This window comes from Cladophialophora yegresii (assembly GCF_000585515.1).
Source record: "Cladophialophora yegresii CBS 114405 chromosome Unknown aczIN-supercont1.7, whole genome shotgun sequence".
NCBI lineage: Eukaryota > Fungi > Ascomycota > Eurotiomycetes > Chaetothyriales > Herpotrichiellaceae > Cladophialophora > Cladophialophora yegresii.
This window is the reverse complement of record NW_006913051.1, coordinates 1,925,010-1,944,124: the sequence shown is the minus strand read 5'-3', so window position 1 is coordinate 1,944,124 and position 19,115 is coordinate 1,925,010. Positions and strand designations below refer to the sequence as shown.

Genomic DNA, 19,115 nt, shown 5'->3' with positions numbered 1-19,115 from the left:
ATGTCCAAGAGCCATCCTGACTATTACACGCCGTCCTGCAATTTGTATCGTGTGCCGGTATCGTGGTTTAAACCCGACTCGACGCAAGCCCGCTGAAGTCGTCTAGAATACCCTCTCTAAGCGTTCTGATATTGTTCCATCTGCACATTGTTATCGTCCTGCAGCGGCCAGGGTAAAACCGCACAGGCTCTACGGGGACCCTCCTTGAAGTTTCGTATACATACACATATACATACAGACGACACGACCGGGCGAATGCAACAGCATAGCACACTTCCCCAGCGCGACTGAGGAAGCGATCGAACTTCGATCCTAGAGCCTATACGACAAAGCATTACCTTCTATACCTCAGCCTTTCGGGTCCTGCCTGTCCCTTTTTGGCGCACAGCACAGTCATTTCGTCAAGATGAAATCATCGTGTCCAACCTCGACATCGGTCCTCCTCCTCCCCCTCCTCCTCTCGTATCTTCCTTATTGTATAGCTCAATCGACGAACTCGACCTTCCCCAAGCGCGGCCTATGCTACATCGGGACCGACAGCTCCGAACGCGACGCCTCGATCTTCACCCACGAGAACAGTCCCCTGACGTGGTACTACAACTACAGCCCCTGGCCGGGCCCCAGCTCCTCGCTCGCGCGCTGGACCACCGAGTTCGTCCCGATGGTCCACTCGGCCTCGGACGCCCACGCCGCGGTCGACACCATCCAAAGCATCCTGAACGGCTCACTGAATGTCGGCATCGCATCAAGCCCCAGCAGCCGCCGCGGGAACCACATCCAGCACGTCCTCACGTTCAACGAACCCGACGGGGACACCTCGTCCGGCGGCTCCGACTCGTCCCCCTCGCACGCCGCGCAGGTCTGGCTGGACACCATCGCCCCGCTACGCGCGCCGCCGTATAATCTGCGGGTGTCGCTGCCCGCGACCACGGGGTCCGGCCGTGGTCTCGAGTGGCTTAGGGACTTCAATGCGTCGTGTTACCGCCTGAACCGCATGGCCGGGTGCGCGTTTGATTTCGTGGCCGCGCACTGGTACGGCGATTTCGTCGGCCTGAGTTCCTGGCTGGGCCAGCTCCGGGAGGTCTACCCCGATAAGCCGATCTGGGTGACCGAGTTTGCGATCCCCAGTGTGACGGACGACGAGACCGAGGCGTTCATGAATCAGTCGCTGCCTTACCTTGACGGGTTGGATTACGTGGACCGGTATTCTTGGTTCGGCGCGTTCAGGGAGGACGAGGCGAATGAGTGGACGGGGGATGCGGTCAGTCTGTTCGATCGCCATGGAGGTTTGACTGATCTGGGGGCTTTGTGGATGGGTGGGCTGCAGAATGGGTTCGAGGAGGGGACCAGTGCAGGTGATGACGATGATGATGATGGCGGTGGTGGTGGTGATAGTGGTGGTGGTGTGCTGAGGTGGGATAGTCGGTTGTTGGTGCTATGGTTGGTGATAGGCATTATGGGGTATATATGGTGAGTGGCGACCACATGGGCAGTATGCTGCACCATGCATGGAATGTGTAGACCTTAGGATCAAGACAGGATAGGAATTACTGATTGATGACCATGAAATTCTCGTTCCATCCTGTCCTTCTGACCCCTGGGGTATCTATCTTCGTGACATTTTCATTGATGCGTCTCGGTCGTTGCAGACGGGCGTCCAAACCCAGACGTTTCGCGCTGGGGTTGTCTAATGCACAGACGTCTGCGTCCATTCTTCGCCATAGCCCAGTCCACAGCGCCCTGGATGTAAATGCTTCATTCCGGATGCCCCGGAAATGCGCAAATGTAGACTCTTCTTTTGGCTTCGCACGAGCAATGGCTACTCTCCGCCATGCTTGATGCCCATGAAATGAATACCCTCCAGGTTAAAGTGGTAGAGGAGTTTTAAGAAGTCTGCCTCGTCGCACATGCGGGCCCTCTTATCTGCCAACGACGTCTTATCCTCCAGGACTGAGCGGACTTTTTCTCGCACGAGGAGAAACACCTTGTCGCGCTTCTTACGTGACGGTGTCCGCTCCGGTAGCTGGGACTTTGATGCGTATTGTTCTTTGAGAAATGTGGGAAGAGAGTCTTCCTCGTCGTCCACATCCATGAAGCCACCCCATTCCTCTGCTTCATCACCATCGAGATCCTGTTCTGGATCTTCTTGAAAGTTTTCCACTTCCAACATTGTTGATTCTTCGACCGGCCCTTCCTCGATAGGGACATTGTTTTGAGCACAAAACGTGCGGTAATTCTGTTCGAGCATGCTCAGCACACTGCTTGTGCCCAAGAAACTCGCCCTCAATGTCTTGTTTTTGCGCACGAAGCATATCCGCAATAAGCCATCCCACTCCTCGTAGCTGATGTTCGGCCTCGGATTCTTCGGCACCAGCCTCACGACGCTCGACTCGACCTGCGGCGGCGGCTTGAAGTTGTTCTTGCCTACTTTCATGATGTGGTCGATCTTGGCCCACATTTGCGCATTCACGCTCAGCCGACTGTAGAGTTTGTCTCCTGGTTTCGCGAAGAGGCGCATGGCGAATTCGCGCTGGAACATCAAGATGCAAACCCTGGCCGGCGGGTTGTGGGCCAATAGTTTAAACACCAGGGGACTGGAGATTTGATACGGCGTGTTGGATATGCACACGTCGAAGTAGGGCAGCGGATCCGTCTTGATCACATCGCCCAGCACAACGTCTAATCGCTTCTGCATACTCGTGCCTTGAACTCTCTTCGTCACTTCGGCGGCCATGCGGGGGTCCAGTTCCACGGCGATGCATTTCTTCGCCTGTTCCAGGATCTTCACGGTGAGGTTGCCGCTACCTGGACCGACTTCTAACACGACATCGGACTGTTTCAGGGAGGCTTTGTCGACGATTGCCTGGGCGACGCCGGGGTTCTTCAGCACGTGCTGACCAAGGGTCGTGTTCATGCGGAAGATTGCGTTGGAAGTGGAGGAGGGGGCTGCGAAGGGCGGTTTATTGTACGGCGAGGACGGGGACGAGGACGATGCGCCAGGGCGCTTGCGCGAGTTGACTTTGGGCATTTGGGCGGCCTCCTCCACAGGGAATTCGGACGGAGAGACACGCCAGCCTGAGACGCGAAGTGTAAGTACTGTGTAGAGAGCCGCAGATCAAATGCGACGAGGACGGGCAGGATTCCAGGTGCTGGACTTTTTTGTGGGGTTTGTTTGGCGGTGAAAAATGGCAGAAATATTTGGGGCTGCGGATCGAATCGACGTTGTGTACGCGAGCCTCAGCGTCAGGTCAAGGCGACAGGGACAGCAACTGCCTGCTTGCCTGCCACCGACTCTCTCAGTGTCACCGTCCTTCGTTTCCACTCCACGTCTGCCCCATTCTCCGTTTTGGTCTCACTATCAATCTCGGGGCGAAGCCTGACGCCGCCTGCTGCTTATCATGTCGCGACGTGATTTCCTCAACCAGCAGGCTCCCGAAAACTACGTCGCCGGTCTAGGTCGCGGCGCGACTGGCTTCACCACACGATCGGATCTCGGCCCTGCTCGCGACGGTCCCAGTGCGGAACAGATCCAAGAGGCGCTCGCCAAACGTGCTCAGCAGCTGGGCACTGCACCTCCCACAGCATACGGCGCAACAGCAAAGAAAACGGAACAAGAAGAAGAAGCGGACGATGATCGATTCGCTGATCCGGACAACGAAACCGGCCTCTTTGCTTCCGGCACATTCACCCAAGACGATGACGAGGCCGACCGGATCTATCAGGATGTCGATGAGAAGATGCTCAAACGCCGGAAGAGACCTAGGTTAGTACTACACCACATCCCTCGTGCTCTTCCCTTCCGAGTCGAGACACCTGGTTTATCTTTGCCACTTGTGAATGAACAGATTACCGACGTGATACCTTCGCCGTCCTCTAGGGAAGAACGAGAGCGAGAAGAACTCGAAGAATATAACCGCAATAATCCTAAGATCGCTGAGCAGTTCGCCGACCTGAAACGGGGTCTCGCATCGCTGACCGACGACGATTGGGCGAGCATTCCTGATCCAGGCGATCTGACGGGGAAGAATCGGCGCGCGAAACAGCAGCGGATGAGCCAGCGGTCCTATGCTGTGCCTGACAGCGTCCTTGCGAGGGCAAGAGACGCTGGCGAGCTCTCCACCAGTGTTCAAGACGGAGAACCTGATGGTGCCATTACCAGTGCGGACAACAAGGACGGGACGATGACTAACTTTGCCGACATTGGTGCTGCCCGAGACCGAGTGCTTCAGACTAGATTGGACCGAGCAGCAAAGGCCGACGCAGGGACAGGGACTGCCACCACCATTGATCCGAAGGGCTACCTCACGAGTCTCGACACCGCGGAATTCGACCCATCCAAGGTCCAACTCGGCGAGATCGAGAGAGTTCGAGAACTGCTTGACTCGGTGATCAGAACGAATCCGAAGCACGCTCCAGCTTGGATTGCGGCCGCGCGATTGGAAGAATACGCCGGCAAGATCGTTGCGGCACGGAAAAAGATGGCTCAGGGCTGTGAGATGTGTCCGAAGAGCGAGGATGCCTGGCTGGAGAATATTCGTCTGAACGAAGGACACAATGCGAAAATTATCGCAGCAAATGCCATCAAAAATAACGAACGATCAACCAGGCTGTGGATCGAAGCTATGAAGCTGGAGACAGACCCTCGGGCGAAGAAGCGGGTTCTTCGCCAGGCGATTGACCACATCCCGCAGTCCGTCGCGATCTGGAAGGAGGCGGTCAACTTAGAAGAAGATCCAGAAGATGCGAGACTGTTGCTGGCAAAGGCCACCGAGATCATACCGCTATCAGTCGAGCTCTGGCTTGCGCTTGCGCATCTCGAGACGCCTGAGAATGCTCAGGCCGTACTCAACAAGGCTAGGAAAGCCGTGCCTACCAGCTACGAAATCTGGATTGCTGCAGCACGATTGCAGGAACAGATTGGCAACGCTAATAAAGTCAACATAATGAACCGTGCGGTCAAGGCGCTGGTGAAGGAAGGGGCCATGCTCAAGCGCGAAGAATGGATCGAGCAGGCCGAGAAGTGCGAAACCGAAGGTGCCATCCTGACCTGTGGTGCCATCATTCGAGAAACTCTTGGTTGGTCATTGGACGAGGACGACGATCGAAAGGAGATCTTCATAGACGATGCCAAGGCGAGCATCGGACGAGGAAAATTCGAGACCGCTAGAGCAATCTACGCATACGCTCTGCGGGTGTTCCCTACCGCGAGATCGTTGTGGCTTGCAGCCGCTGATCTGGAGAGGAATCACGGCACCAAACAAGCATTATGGCAGGTGCTGGAAAAGGCCGTCGAAGCCTGTCCACAATCGGAAGATCTTTGGCTGCAACTTGCGCGCGAGAAATGGCATGCTGGTCAAGTGGACGATGCCCGACGCGTGCTCGGCAAAGCCTTCAATCAAAATCCCAACAATGAAGAGATTTGGTTGGCCGCGGTCAAGCTGGAAGCTGACGCTAAGCAAGTTGACCAGGCACGGGAGCTGCTTGCAACCGCCAGGCAGGAAGCTCCAACTGAACGCGTGTGGTATAAGAGTGCAGCGTATGAGAGACAGCTGGGCAATATCGATGTCGCTCTGGATCTGGTTCTCCAGGGTCTGACGTCGAGGGTAATGGACAAGAAAGAGACTCGCTTTCCCCGCAGTGCTAAGCTGTGGATGATGAAGGGCCAAATCTACGAGGACAAAGGCATGGTTCCGCAGGCGCGAGAGGCTTATGCGCAGGGCACGCGGCAATGTCCCAAGTCTGTACCTCTATGGCTTCTTGCCGCAAGGCTCGAACAGAAAGAGGGCATCATCATCAAAGCTAGATCTGTCCTCGACCGAGCACGACTCCAAAACCCGAGAAACGCAGAACTGTGGGCAGAAAGCGTCCGGGTCGAGCTCAAGGCCAAACCGCCGAATGTCCAACAAGCCAAGATCTTGATGTCCAAGGCACAGCAGGAATGCCCGAAATCAGGGCTTCTCTGGTCAGAAAACATCTGGAACTTACAGCCGCGGACGCAGCGAAAACCACTTTCGCTCGAAGCCATCAAAGCGGTGGACAACGACCCCATTCTATTCGTCACAGTCGCGCGTATTTTCTGGAGTGAGCGCAGACTCGATAAGGCAATGAACTGGTTCGAGAAAGCTATCGTTCTCGATGCCGACCTGGGGGATACGTGGGCTTGGTACCTGAAGTTCCTGATTCAGCACGGGACCGAAGAGAAAAGGGAGGATGTCATCGCCAAGTGTGTTGCGAATGAGCCCAAGCATGGTGAGGTCTGGCAGCGAGTGAGGAAGGACCCAAAGAATGCATACTTGAGTACGAAGGAGGTGTTGTTGGAGGTGATGCAGCAGCTGGAGCAGAAGGAGTTGATAAGTTAGTGATTGATAGACTCGTGCGGAGCACCTAGACTCCGGCCCGACGCTAGGGTGGAGGCTTCGCGAGACGCCGCAAATCGCTGCCATTCATTGGTGCACGAGCCTGCCACGATCTATGATGTCATCCGAGGTTGGGCCCTCCGGCCCTGGGGAAGTCGAACTGGCGGAGAACGAGCAGCAATTGGGGTCGCAGTCAATGCTGTCATGGAGTGACTGAGGGCATCATCCTCGCCGCGATAGGGCATGATCTCTGCTGTCATCATCCTGATGTGACACTACTCGTCCGAATGCATAGTAGCTCTCATCTCGCAGAAAGACACACGCAACCAAATGATTGCTCTCCTGTGACGTCCAAGCTGCTCCACCGGGTCATAAATCCGCTGCAATAACTTCGTGCGGCGAGCCAGTAGCCGACGAAAGTGAAAGGATAGCTCGTAGTGATCGTGTGCCTGTGGTGAAAGGTTCATCTGTCCTCCATATCTCCTTCAAGCAACCCTTGGCCCAAATTACTTTGTTCACTCATGAACTCCAGAATAACTCTCCGTTTTAGTAGCCAGCTGCAACCCCAGAGATTGTCCACAGCACAGCTCAACCGCACTGCTCCTTCATTCCTGAAAACCTCTGCGAGATCACACACCTCGATCTCGCCTAGATCCCTTTCCTGTCATCACCGCCTCACTTCCTCTCACCCTTCTCAACTCCAACGTACCTTCGCAACCACCAAAATGAGCAAAGAGCAAGACTACAAGTCGTCGAAGCAAACAGGAGAAGGCGAAGAGTCTCACCAGCACCAGGCCGGTTCTCGGACCGATCGCGACATCGATGAGTGGAAGCATCGCGAACCCTACGCTGTCCACGACGTCGAGAAAAATGAGAAGTTCGACGTCAAGTGGGAGGGCGCGTGCCATTGTGGAAAAGTCACATATCAGCTGAGCAGGGAGAGGCCGTTGGCGGCGAAGTACTGCCATTGCACGACTTGTCAGAGATTACATGGTGTACGTCCAATTTCTCCCTTTCATACGCTCATTCAGCCGTTACTTGGCTCGTTCTATTTTGATTATGAGACTGACACCATTTACAGGCACCGTTCCAGTGGGCCGCCATCTTCCACAAATCCGACATCAACTTCACCAATGGCCACCACGAACTAGGCTGGTACGACCCCACCTCTAAATCGACCACCCACCACCTCCCCTGCAAGGTTTCGTGTGCATACTGCCGGTCCCCAATCATGGACGAAGGCCGCAACATGATCCTGCTTTTCCCACCACTGATCAAGAAGATCAACACTCCCGAAGGCCGTGAAGCCTTCCGACCCACCTGCCATATGTTCTATCCTCAGCGCGTTGCAGAGGGGTTCAAGGGTGATGGTCTTGTGAAGTGGAAGGGATTGGACAATATGAGCGACTTGCTTGACGATGACGAGAATGTATTGGTGCAGTGGGAGGATGGGCTTGACGAGAAGAAGATGGACGAGAAGAAGAGAGAGTTCTTGGAGTTCACGCAGAAGGAGGGCGAGGTGAAGCGAGTCAAGAAGAGCGATTGAGTATGTGCGTCGATATCAGACGTGGAAGCGCCTTTCAGGAGTGAAGGGGTTGCCGTAGCCTCGGTGCTATGACAGCAACATGTCCAGAGATGGATCGAGCAACACACGTGTACGTGTGTCAACCACGCGAGAGCAGGCGTTGCAATCCAAGAACGGATTCGAAGGATGAGCAAATTAAACATGTCGATACCAGGCGGGTATCCCATCCACGCGGTGTCCCTGTCACTTCGCACACTGCCGAATCTCCCTCAAGAACAACATCAGGGATTTCAATTCCATTTAACAGCACATAAACCCCGTTCTGTACCATTGCTACCTTTCTAGGGACTAACTCACCGAGAAAACCCTCTATTGCACGTCGCAGCCACGGAATCCTTCACGAGGAACACCCTTTCATTCATATTCGCGGCATTCGAGGGATTCGTTGGAAACGCTCTTCCGTGTCGCACGCATGTTGCGCCATGTCGACGTGCAAGCCATGTCGGTACACGAATGAGATTGGGTGGAATGGTTGTGGCTCAAAAAACTTCACTGCCCTCTTCGAACTCCGTCCGCTCAGACCGCTCTGCTTCTTCCTCTGCCAACTCGGTCTCAACGGGACGCACATCCAAGCTCAGCATGCGATTGCCATACTCTGCCGATGACCGTGATCCTCTCATTACCATCATCCGTCCAGCGTTAGTGCCGGCAACCTGGTCCAGCTGTTCAAGGCATAAGTTACTGACGTCTTGCCAGGCTGTAATTCTTCCGAGTAATGAGTGAACGTCTACTGTCCCTGTCGGCGAAGTCATGAAGCGTAGCCATGGATTTCAGTTCCCTCGTGCACATCGGGTTGTTCCGATTTTTCATTATCTCATACAGTACCTCGCCATCCGACTTCTCTTCCCACGAGACATGCCTCTGAAGCGTGAGCTGCCTGCCACGCATACCTGCAGCACGTATTGTATCTCTGCCCCTTATCCTTCCATTTCTAGCTGCAACTGCTGATATTCATGAGAAGCCAGCTATAGGCTCCAATTAGAATGAAAAGACCACCGTCTCCTTCGAGAAACCCTTAACTCTCTTCATCCTTGCACCCAGGAGGTGAACCTGATCTATCAGCGAACCCGTCCAAGCACAATACCTGCGGGGTATTTCATGCGGCCGTGACGAGGACAGCGAAGAGTGAGAATGGACATGGACACGTTCTCGGCACCGAATTGGCCACTTCGCCACAATCAGTTGGTGCTGCGTGCGTGGCTACGACAACCCAGGACTGATCACTTGCTTATTGACCCATCACTGGCCAGTATTGAACAACACTATCAGAGCTTGCTCTACTATCAGACCAAACCTTTTCCTGCTCACACCGTACACTCCACTAATCGTACAACAACGTGATCGTTTTGATACATGATTGGCCTGGACCCAAACTCTTTTCTTCATCGCTGAGCTGCACTTCTTTAGGCGCCTCTTTTAAACCAGCCACCAGGAAAGGGGTATCAATGCATGCGAACAAAAGCCAGAGGCATGCTGCCGACCACCAACCGCCATTTCTTCATCCATCAAGCAAATGCTGCACACAATTCATCACATATATTGGTGATGGCCGTCCTGCCGGCCTCCAGGATCGCATCCATTGACGGGAAAGGATGTGGCAACTTTGCCACGACATTCACCTTAGCTGGGATGCCATTGGCACTTAGCTTCCTGGCGTATTCCTCCCCATCGTGTCTCAGCAGATCCAGTTCTCCGACGACGATATACGCCGGTGGTAACGTCTTGAAGACATCATCTGAAGCCAGCAGGGGGGATGCGCTCCAAGACGCCCAATCTGACAAGTTCGGCAAATAATAGCTCCGATACCAGAGCATCTTCGCCGCTGGGAGCTGGGCTGTGAATTCAAACTCCTTCCAGGAAGGACTGGATTCGGGGGTTGCTGTGTTGTCTGTTATAGGCACAACCAGGACCTGCAAGACTAGCGACACGCCAGGCTGCGGCCTCGATGCGGCCTTCTGAGCAGTGACGGCGGCGATATTGCCGCCAGCGGACGTGCCAACAATCGCCACTTTCCGCAGGTCCAAGTTGAGGACCCTCTGTGCTTCCGATACCGTCCACAGATACGCCTCCCATGCATCATGGATAGCGGCAGGGAAGGGGTCCTCGGGCGCAAGCCTGTACGAAGAGGGCAAGTCAGTAAACCCTCAAATACAGAACAAAGAGTATGTGGCAAAGCAGCTCACCGATAGTTTGTAGATATTACTACTGCGCGAGACCGGACACACATATTACTGCAAATGTTCATTTCGGTATCGGCCTGCCCGAAGACCCAGCCTCCGCCATGGTAATAGAGCGCAACTGCCCAGCCGTCGCGGGGCGCGTCGCCTGGCGGAACCAAGCAGACGGCATGAACGTCTGGACCAGCAGTCTCCCTTCGGGGTATTGAAAATTCGAGAATCTTGCCGACGGGGAGCGGTTCGCTATGCGATTGTGGAGGGGCTTCCTGATTTCGAGCCTCGGTGACTGTGCAGTGCCATACCGGTTTCCTGTGCGCAAGATGGGTGTTGTAGAACTCCAGGTATACCGGATCCAATCGAGCCTCTACGGCAGGATCAAGTCGACATGGTGATAGTCCGTCGTCAGCCATCTTGGAGTTTCAATACATTTGTGGTTTGAACGCAACAAGACAGAGATCTTCGTGTTCTCCTCCAGGACCTATGGTTTGAGCTGAGCGGACGTTCAGGGCGTGCGGCAAAACTCAGGCCGTCGTGGTGACGCTTGGGACTGTTCTCACTGGCGACATACCCGGGTCGATGGTGGTCAGTCAATGGTCAATGGTACTTGACTTTGTATTCATATACCATGTTAGCCCTTCGTTAATGCAGGCACCGCTACAGGGAGGATCTGATCACCCCGCACTCAGCCAATGATGCATTATTCCGTGCCTTTGAGATCTTCCGTTGCACCAGTGGCGTCAGTCAATCACGAGCTCCACCACACCCGGCTCCGCTTGATTCGCCTCAGACCCTTAGGGCCTCGGAAAGTACAGGTGGGCCATTAGCGGGCCAATGGCGCATCGATCATCAGACCCACCATATATTCGCTAGCTGAACACCACGTTTTTCGGTTCGATTTGTGGTCGTGACAGCTGTGAAAATTCGCTTGGCCAGTACGAGTGCTATGTACCCGTACCACCGAACTTGAGACCGCGAGGGGAAAACACCAGACAGGCTACTCGTACTATCTACTAGGACATGACGGTCGAACCCTCCGGACAGGTACGGCCCCCTTCATATCCGGGCGAGCTTGTTGGAAATTCGGATCGCAAAATCCGCATCCGAAGTAAGGGAGCGAAAATCGTTTCTGATCTCCTCCCCTCCGGATCTCGCAATCTCTTACCACCCCTACCCCTGTCCTTACCGTAGCGGCTGGATCGGACTTGGTCTGGCATGGCCGTTCATGGTCTCACAAGGCTCCCTCTGGTCTGCTCGGGGCATTGCTGGTCCTTGACAGCCGCCACATTCCATATCACCTGGCCTTTCTCTGCAGCAACTCGCCTAGTGGCAAGATGCCATCCCCGGGGAATTTGGAATCCGCCATCTTGGACAAGCTGGATCAAATACTCCATTTCTTATTCCAAGTTATTATTTGTCATGATTCATCATGCCCCTTGCAATCAGCTATTTCCATCACATGGCGCTAATATCTATCCGCGTGTGATACAAAAGCAAGTGCCCTTCGATCTCACTTTGTTCCCCACCCCTCGCCATTGCCCTCCGCAGCTTTCACCGAACTATATTTATTGATCCCAGACCTGTGCCGTCCTCGCTGCAGGTGGCTAATTGGCATCTGGCGAGACGCATGGGTCACGCACGAGAGAGTCGCAACAAAGATACATCTCAGGGATTTTAGTCAAACCCAAAAGTCTTTTCACCCTTACCTTCGAGATCGCACTGGATGACAAGCTGATCCTCGGAAATGCGGGCGCCCAAATGACGGACGAGGAAGTGCAAGGAAGGTTGGATGCAGAATCCGCCGCAAGTCTGAACAACCTCAAGGCGCCATCCTTGTTGAAGTTTGGTTCCGTACGTGATCTCCGTCCCCAAACGCGTGGCGATCGATCATCAAGGTTCGACCCTCACTTGCAGAGCGTAAATCCCCCGGATTAAGGACGGAAGGCGTGCGCCTGCTGAGTGAACTTTATTCTTTGGGTCGGCAATCGGTTCCAAATTCCTGGGACGCCGGACCGAATCGTCAAGGGTGAGTTCATCTCCCGACCCAACTTCACCAGATGCAATCTACCTCTCTTTGACATTGCTCCTTATTTAGACTTCAAACTTCTGTGCTGAAAAGAATTGGCACTCCCGAAATTTCATCCTCTTCGGGTCCGGTGAGCACTGTGTGCGGGAGCCAACGAGTTCAGGGTCAGGTCCCTTATCCCTTTAGCCTCATTCAATTGGTGGATCGGTCTTCTGATGGCCTGCTAGCCCGTGGGCATGCTGGCCATGAGCAAAGTATATCGGTCGCCTCATACCTTCCGATATGTGCCTGGACGGGAAGGTGGTAGGGTAAGTTTCTGCGCCGGGACAATGCTCCGGAGGACTCACATCATCTCGTGGTCGCAACCTTTCGTCAACTTGACCTGTGAAGCCTCATGCAGATTCAGGGGCATTTCCTCAGCTTCGGTGAATCAGCCAAGCTCATTGAAGGAAGCAGAATTGCTGGTCGACCGAGACGTCAACTTCGCCTTGTACTCTGGCGACGCTTTCCAGATCTTGATGAGGTGGTCAGGATCGGTAGCACGGACGTGCAATGGCGCCCCTGTCGGTTTCGCTACTTGAGCGATCCGATGGCCTTGTCGTCACAAACGCCGCCAAGGCCCACAGCCTTCCACAATATTGGGGTCGTCAGCATCGAGTCCAAGGAACATCCTTCCATGTGCCGGCACCACTGCGCCACATTCTCGGAAAGCCATTGGCTTCGTTCCCTGCCGTCCACTGATCAGCGACACGCGCAGAGCGAATACTATTCGCGGCCGCTGTCTCGTTCTTTTGTTAGTATCGAGCTGAAGAATTCTGGAGCTTTCCCCACGAGGCCTGGTGTACACAAAGCGCAGCCCATGTCACGAGCAGAGTCAATGGCTTTAGCCTTTCTCTTCTCAGGTTGAACTTTCACACGGTAGCTTTCTCAGATCGGACACCCGAAGGCATATGCGCCTAGGCTCCCAAATCCCACCTGTCTGTCACATCATTGATGATGGTACCTAGTAGTCGTGATCTCAGAGGGGTCCGTTCCCAGCAACACGATGAATCGACCCTTTGAACATCTTGTCGATCTGACCACGATGTATGGCGGGGATCCAGGGGCTGTTAATCGCACGAGGTGCGTAGGGCCTCCCAATACTCCCGCAGATGTGTCATCGATTACCGAGGATGCATCTCTGTCTGTCTGTCAACTGCCACGAGTACCACATGATGCCCATTAAAGGCGGTCTACTGTCTGCCAGGTTAATCCCGCCCGTGTGCCCGTCTCTCGGTGCATAGACGAGGGTTATCGACCCGTGATCCGCACTGTCTGTCTTCCTATCCGTGTTACGGTGTCCTGGGCCGACCTTCCGATCACATATAGCCTACGGGCCGTGACGGGTGGGTGACGGGCCAGTATGGCCAATTTTGGGTTTTCCACAAACCTAAAGCCACAACCTTGCATGCCACAATTCACGAAGGCGTGGCAGGCGGATAATCCGTCCGTGCCGCGGACAACGTATCTATAGTGGTGACATTGGTGCCCACCACGTGGCAGATTCTCATCCGCCATCGTCGACTTCTCATCGCCCTTGTACCAGTACCGGTACGAGTACAGCTCGGGGAAGAGATCGCACAAGTCACGGTATAGTACGATACAGACAGCCCTGGGGGTGCTGGGAATGAGTCTTCGGGTCCAAGCCACCCTCAAGCCTCTCCGACCCGAACGAATGCCGGGAGAGTTGACTATCAGGTTAACCAGGCTGGTAGTCGCGGCTGCAGTGGTTACGAGGTACATACGTACACAGCACTGCGTGCGTGGCCATGAAGTTCGATAACTACATAGCAGCGTGTACAGTTCGCCCGCTACTGTACATGTACTACCCAGCGACGTACGCCATACAACAGTACATAGAGTATGTACTGTACTCCGTACTGGCGCAGCACCCAGTCATTCCGTGGCATCAATGTCGCCCCGCCTCCTTTCCCGACCAGCCAAATCACATACACAGGTAAAGGCAAGCCTGCAACGCGCGGGAGCGAACCAACCTGCGTAAGTGTGACATACTGTACAGTGCAGGACAGTAAGTACTCTGTGCGAGTAGACTACCTACCTACCTCACCTAGCTATGTCGGCCTTTCGTACCGTCTCCCGCTAATACGATCGATGGTCGGTCTTCGATCATGGAGATGTAAGTAAGCTGACTTAATTACCACGTTATGTTGAGTTATTGTTGATTCGCATGTGGGGTGCGTTGAGTTGCTCGCCTGTCTGTTCTACTGGACGGGCTCTAGTGATTTCAGTTGGGCTTGCGCCTTTTGTACCGTCACCGTTCGCACTGTTTTATATATTGGTGCGCAATCGCAGGGGTGGCTAATTAACTAGGTAGCTCGCCAGCTACGTTACCGCTCGGCGCTGATATTGATCTTGGGCCAAGCCTCACAGTTAACATTCATCGAAAGGCAAGTCGGGAATTATGGAATCGACGTTAGACACTCGCTTGAAGTGGCTTGAAGATCTGCAGACTAATTCATTCATGCATGGGAGATCCGATGGGTTGCACATAAGGCGCCCATCCCCACCCACGGTGTAGGTTACACGAGGCCTAAGGTAAACTCGACGTGGCGGGAGACATTTCTTGCTTTGGACGTCCAGAAGTCCAAGCTGCTGTAGCCGATGTGAGAGACTACTCTGTACATCGCCTCACTTTGTCCGCAGCGAGATATACCCTCCACCATTGGGTGAGGATTCACTTATTCGGACCGACGTAGACCCTCCCGTAACCGGCTCCCTGAATGTCATACTCCGAGCCATACCCGCGATACTGCATCATCGGAAACTGCTCCTGGCCCTGCCCTGGCGCCTGCATCGTATAGACCGGCCCAGCCTGGCTCGCAGGCCTGTAAACGCCTCGGCTCGCCCGCTTCCTCCTAATGACACAACAGCCCACAAGGAGGAGGAGCACCAACCCGCAAAAGCCGGCAATCGCGCCGATGAGGACGGTCCTGTGCGCCGAGAACCAGGACAAGGTATCGTTGAAATCGGCGTCGCCGCTCGTGGATGTCGATGTGCTGGTCGCCGAGGACGTGTCCGTGGCAGTGCCGCTACCGTACCAGTAGTCGGAGAAGTACCGCGGGAGGCCCGCGATGGAGGTCGCGTTGCCGCCGTAGTAGGTTACCATCATGGTGTCGGTGGGGCCGACAGTGTCCGTGCAGGAGAGGTACGTGTATCCTTCCGGGCCGCCGAATGTGGCTGTCGCGCAGAGCGGATAAGCTTCGTTACTGTGCGTCGGTCAGTCAGCTGATAATTCCTCATTCCTCCATAGACAAGCAGGGATCGAAGAAGATCCGCTGACTTACCACACCGTGTTCAGGTAATTCGCCTGGCATGCCGAGTCGCAACCGTTGTCCACCATCGAGTAAGGCACGCAGGACGTGACCCAGGCGCAGTCCGTGGTGGAGGGACCGCCGCAGCATCCCACTGCGTGGAGCTCCGGTGACCATAGACAGGGTTGATAGTAGGGATAATTGCAGACGAAAGGAGTGTCTGCGGAGAGGTTAAGAGAGGCGTCAGCAGATAAGTGTGCTGGAGTCGCAATAGACTGAATGGACAACTCACTCAGATCGCCATTCACCCAGCCACAGGTGTCTTCACTGACCGTCTCGTCTCTCCTGAACAGCTCACGCTGGTGCGTTAACGAGGGTGCAGCAGTAATAGGGCTGGCTGGGATGGTCGTCGCGGTAGGTCTTGGAATCCGGGTAAGGGTAGCAGCAATGTCTGCCATCTTCAACGGACAGGCGTCAAACGTCGCTCTTGCTTGGACTGGATTGCGAAGCTTCAGACAGGAACAGTCTACGACGACACAGTATGTGGGAGTCTTGCCTCACCTAGAGGGACCGGGCTCAGCGGCAGACTTATCTTCATCTTTGGCCCTGGCGCTCAAGCCTGGAATAGATAGGCTTCGACGCTTGCGGGCTTGCATGGCCAAGAACCGGGATTCCAGCGTTCGTCAAGCCAGATAGGGAACATGCACGGGGATGGTGATCGTGGGCCAAAAGTCCATTTCTGCTCCGGCCGGCTCGAGACTTGGACGTTAGCGAGCGAGTGCAAAGCAAGGGCCAAGCCTGGACGTTCAAAGCTTCTCGATAAGGTGCACCGAAGCTCTGGATACAGGCGAGTCCAGTGCAGGGCTAGTTGGTCAGAGGCGGCGAGAATGCCTTGTGCTCGTGTTCTTCGTCGACCACGATTTCTTGGCACCAGCGAGCATTGAATATTGACCTGCTTCGTCCAATAGAGTAAAACTTGAGCATTTAAGACCATCGAGCTGAAAAAGAGACGTGGAAAGTAAAAGCGGAGTTTTGGAAACAACTTTCGGGCTGTGTTGGCGTTGCCCAATCACCTGACACCACAAGCGAAGCCGACTGGGGGCTGGACGAATCTCTCGTATCCCCTCCGCCGTCTTTGAGCTCACGGCTCGCGTTAAGCCGCACTAGTGATTGTCAATAGGGCTGAGTATGTTCCCTCCATTGCACGGCGCAGTGCGCTGAATCGAAAGAGACAGCTTGCGGATACGCGCTTCAATGCTTTCGCTGATGTTGATAGTCACGCTTGGGAAACAGTTGATGCCATGGCCAAACCGCTCCAGACATCCAATCTATACCTCTTGGATGTAGTTGGCAGGGACACTCCTTGTCTCACCATTCTTTTCCACGTCCGCCCACCCGTCACCCGTGCCCATGCTGATGAGGATGAACTTTTCGCCTTCAGTCATGTCGAATTCGGCCTCACTCTGGGCTATGTAAGAGTACAGAGCCTCGACGTATTTGACTTTCTTTGCTCCACGCTTGGGTGCCACCGCCGGGCCTTGCTTTTTCTTGGTTGCCACGGTCGACGAGGCCAACGAGGCGCTTGAGTTGGAGTACAAGGACGGTGGTCGTTCGAGCGCTGGTGTGCTTGCAGGCGTGGGCAGCTCCTCCAAATAAGCGGTAGGCACCACGCCTTCTTTGCCCAGTCCAGCTTGAACTTTTGTCCAGCCGCCGTCTGCTGCTTGTCAGTACAAGTCGACAGGAGGTCGAGCTCACTTACCATCAGGTTCTAGTATTTTCACCTCTATGCCTTCTGACAGCGACAATTCACCCTCGTCCCTTGCTTCATATGAGTAGAGCATTTTACCTCTCGGGTGAGCACTCCCGTTCGAAGACAAATCCGGGACGGCTGCACTGACATAGGCCGATGGAGGCGGAGCAACAATTCGGTTCCGCCTAGGGGCGCCGCCTGCTGAAACAGGGTTCGATGTCGCTTGCGTTGACGGAGAGCTGGCAATTTGCTCATCCATCGTAGATATCCTCGGGACTCCAACCGATAATGATCTCGTAGCACTCGCCGCATACCCGGACGACAGACTGTTCATGGTGTCTTGTCTCGTCAAAGGTGGGGGCCCAGCGGCGCCGTTCTGGACGGGCGAAGGAGCTGCGACAGCGGCCATGGCCGCTGCTTGACGTTCGGTCTTCAACTTCTTCTTTTCCTCCTTCGTCTGTTCCCCTGGGCAGTCTGCTGGTACTCTCATCTGACACTTGCTATGGCACGTGAAACCGCAATCGGTACAGATGAAGCCCTTTGCACTCAAACCCCATATGCGATCGCCACAGAGGTCACAATTGGTCGGGATCTTGAACGTCTCGGACTTGAAGGCATGGCTTTTGCCATACATGCTAAGATCGCCCACGACTGAAGTGATGGTCGACGTCTCCACCTCTGCCGTCAGTCGTTTCCTCTCGATGGCATGCAGGTCTTCCTGGACCATAAATTGTTGAACGACGCAGGCGACTTCATCACGTTTGTCTTTACCTTCTCGGATGTTCCGGCGGGCCTGCTTGACGTTTTCCAGTTCCCTTCGTTTCTGAGCGGCATCTGCCTTTAGCGAGTTGATGAGCGGCTTGCTCTGCTGGAGTATGTTACGCAGAAATACTTTCGACATGTCATCTGTCATCATATGATCTTGATCCAACCAAACTGGAGAGGGCTCGAAGACCATGTCTGGCGGTTCCTGCCACTGTACAGCATTGTGCCGGACAAACATGTTGCTGTCAAGGCTCGGATTGTTCCTGGGTATTTCTGTCGAGAGGCGTGTCATGTGCTCTAGACTCCGCTTCAGGGTGTTGGTCTCCAGGGTTGCGGCCACCAGCCATATCGAGTTCAATTTGGAGACACGAGTCTCGTTGAGATCCTGGAGTGAGTCCAGCAGTTCCGGTATGTACTCGTGGTAATAGCATTCTTTCATCTTGTTTGCAACATTGATCCCAATCAAATAGGTGTTCTTGACATTGTTCATTTCCATCAATTGCTGGTTGTATGTGCTCTGCGCCTTGCTCTTGTCGAAGGAGGATTCGGCCTTCTTTCTCCGGTTTTCGACCTCTTGACAGACAGAATCATACTTCTGCTTCAGCTTCTTGAGGTCCCCATACGACGAGTCCCTCTCCCTGACCAGTTTAGCATTGTAGTCGGCATGACTTTTCCGCAGCTCTTCGAGTTTCCTCGCATTGTATTCAAGCGGAGTGGCAACCTGACTCGTCAGGTCCTGCGAGAATTTGGCATGTTCATTTGCCCGGGCTTCGAGCGTTGTGAGCTGAGTAGTCCACGTTGTCAGAGAGGCCGCCTCGAGAGAACCGGGCGTGAGGGCGGGATTGTCGCCAACACTCAGGTTACTGGACTTTTTGGATTTCTTGTCATAGTATTTCTTTGCCAACGCAGTCAACTTCTGACTGTATTCCTTCTCGATGACCGCGCGTTCTTGGTAGAATTCCTGGATCTCGGTGAGCCAGTTGATGCCCAGGCTCACCCAGTTGTCGACCGGTTTGTAACCGTCCTGCAACAGTGTCAGTATATGTGCCGGCACCGGCCGCTCCAAACCAACCTTGAGTTCGGCACCGAAGCTGACAGTCGCAAGCTGAGCCATCGTGATTGTAGAGGATCAATCTGTCCGAGCAGCA

The 19,115-nt window shown here is 54.5% G+C and overlaps 7 protein-coding genes across 7 annotated transcripts; 3 read left to right on the top strand and 4 right to left on the bottom strand.

Annotated features, from left to right (window-relative positions):
• Nucleotides 1-406: 406 nt before the first annotated feature.
• A1O7_09811 (uncharacterized protein) lies at nt 407-1,474 on the top strand (the record flags this gene model as incomplete). The annotated part of the gene is made up of 1 exon (XM_007763796.1): nt 407-1,474. The coding sequence occupies one exon, from the start codon at nt 407-409 to the stop codon at nt 1,472-1,474; it is 1,068 nt and encodes a 355-aa protein (XP_007761986.1).
• Nucleotides 1,475-1,819: 345 nt separating this feature from the next.
• A1O7_09810 (16S rRNA (-N6/-N6)-dimethyltransferase) lies at nt 1,820-3,028 on the bottom strand (the record flags this gene model as incomplete). The annotated part of the gene is made up of 1 exon (XM_007763795.1): nt 1,820-3,028. One exon carries the CDS (start codon nt 3,026-3,028, stop codon nt 1,820-1,822), a length of 1,209 nt encoding a protein of 402 aa, XP_007761985.1.
• A 370-nt stretch (nt 3,029-3,398) lies between these two features.
• On the top strand, nt 3,399-6,359 carry A1O7_09809 (uncharacterized protein; the record flags this gene model as incomplete). The annotated part of the gene is made up of 1 exon (XM_007763794.1): nt 3,399-6,359. The coding sequence occupies one exon, from the start codon at nt 3,399-3,401 to the stop codon at nt 6,357-6,359; it is 2,961 nt and encodes a 986-aa protein (XP_007761984.1).
• Nucleotides 6,360-7,081: 722 nt separating this feature from the next.
• On the top strand, nt 7,082-7,902 carry A1O7_09808 (uncharacterized protein; the record flags this gene model as incomplete). The annotated part of the gene is made up of 2 exons (XM_007763793.1): nt 7,082-7,351; nt 7,438-7,902. 2 exons carry the CDS (start codon nt 7,082-7,084, stop codon nt 7,900-7,902), a joined length of 735 nt encoding a protein of 244 aa, XP_007761983.1.
• A 1,544-nt stretch (nt 7,903-9,446) lies between these two features.
• A1O7_09807 (uncharacterized protein) lies at nt 9,447-10,528 on the bottom strand (the record flags this gene model as incomplete). The annotated part of the gene is made up of 2 exons (XM_007763792.1): nt 9,447-10,056; nt 10,125-10,528. The coding sequence occupies 2 exons, from the start codon at nt 10,526-10,528 to the stop codon at nt 9,447-9,449; spliced, it is 1,014 nt and encodes a 337-aa protein (XP_007761982.1).
• A 4,347-nt stretch (nt 10,529-14,875) lies between these two features.
• A1O7_09806 (uncharacterized protein) lies at nt 14,876-15,910 on the bottom strand (the record flags this gene model as incomplete). The annotated part of the gene is made up of 3 exons (XM_007763791.1): nt 14,876-15,407; nt 15,486-15,672; nt 15,745-15,910. The coding sequence occupies 3 exons, from the start codon at nt 15,908-15,910 to the stop codon at nt 14,876-14,878; spliced, it is 885 nt and encodes a 294-aa protein (XP_007761981.1).
• An 870-nt stretch (nt 15,911-16,780) lies between these two features.
• On the bottom strand, nt 16,781-19,081 carry A1O7_09805 (uncharacterized protein; the record flags this gene model as incomplete). The annotated part of the gene is made up of 3 exons (XM_007763790.1): nt 16,781-17,169; nt 17,212-18,991; nt 19,040-19,081. The coding sequence occupies 3 exons, from the start codon at nt 19,079-19,081 to the stop codon at nt 16,781-16,783; spliced, it is 2,211 nt and encodes a 736-aa protein (XP_007761980.1).
• Between the last annotated feature and the right edge of the window lie 34 nt (nt 19,082-19,115).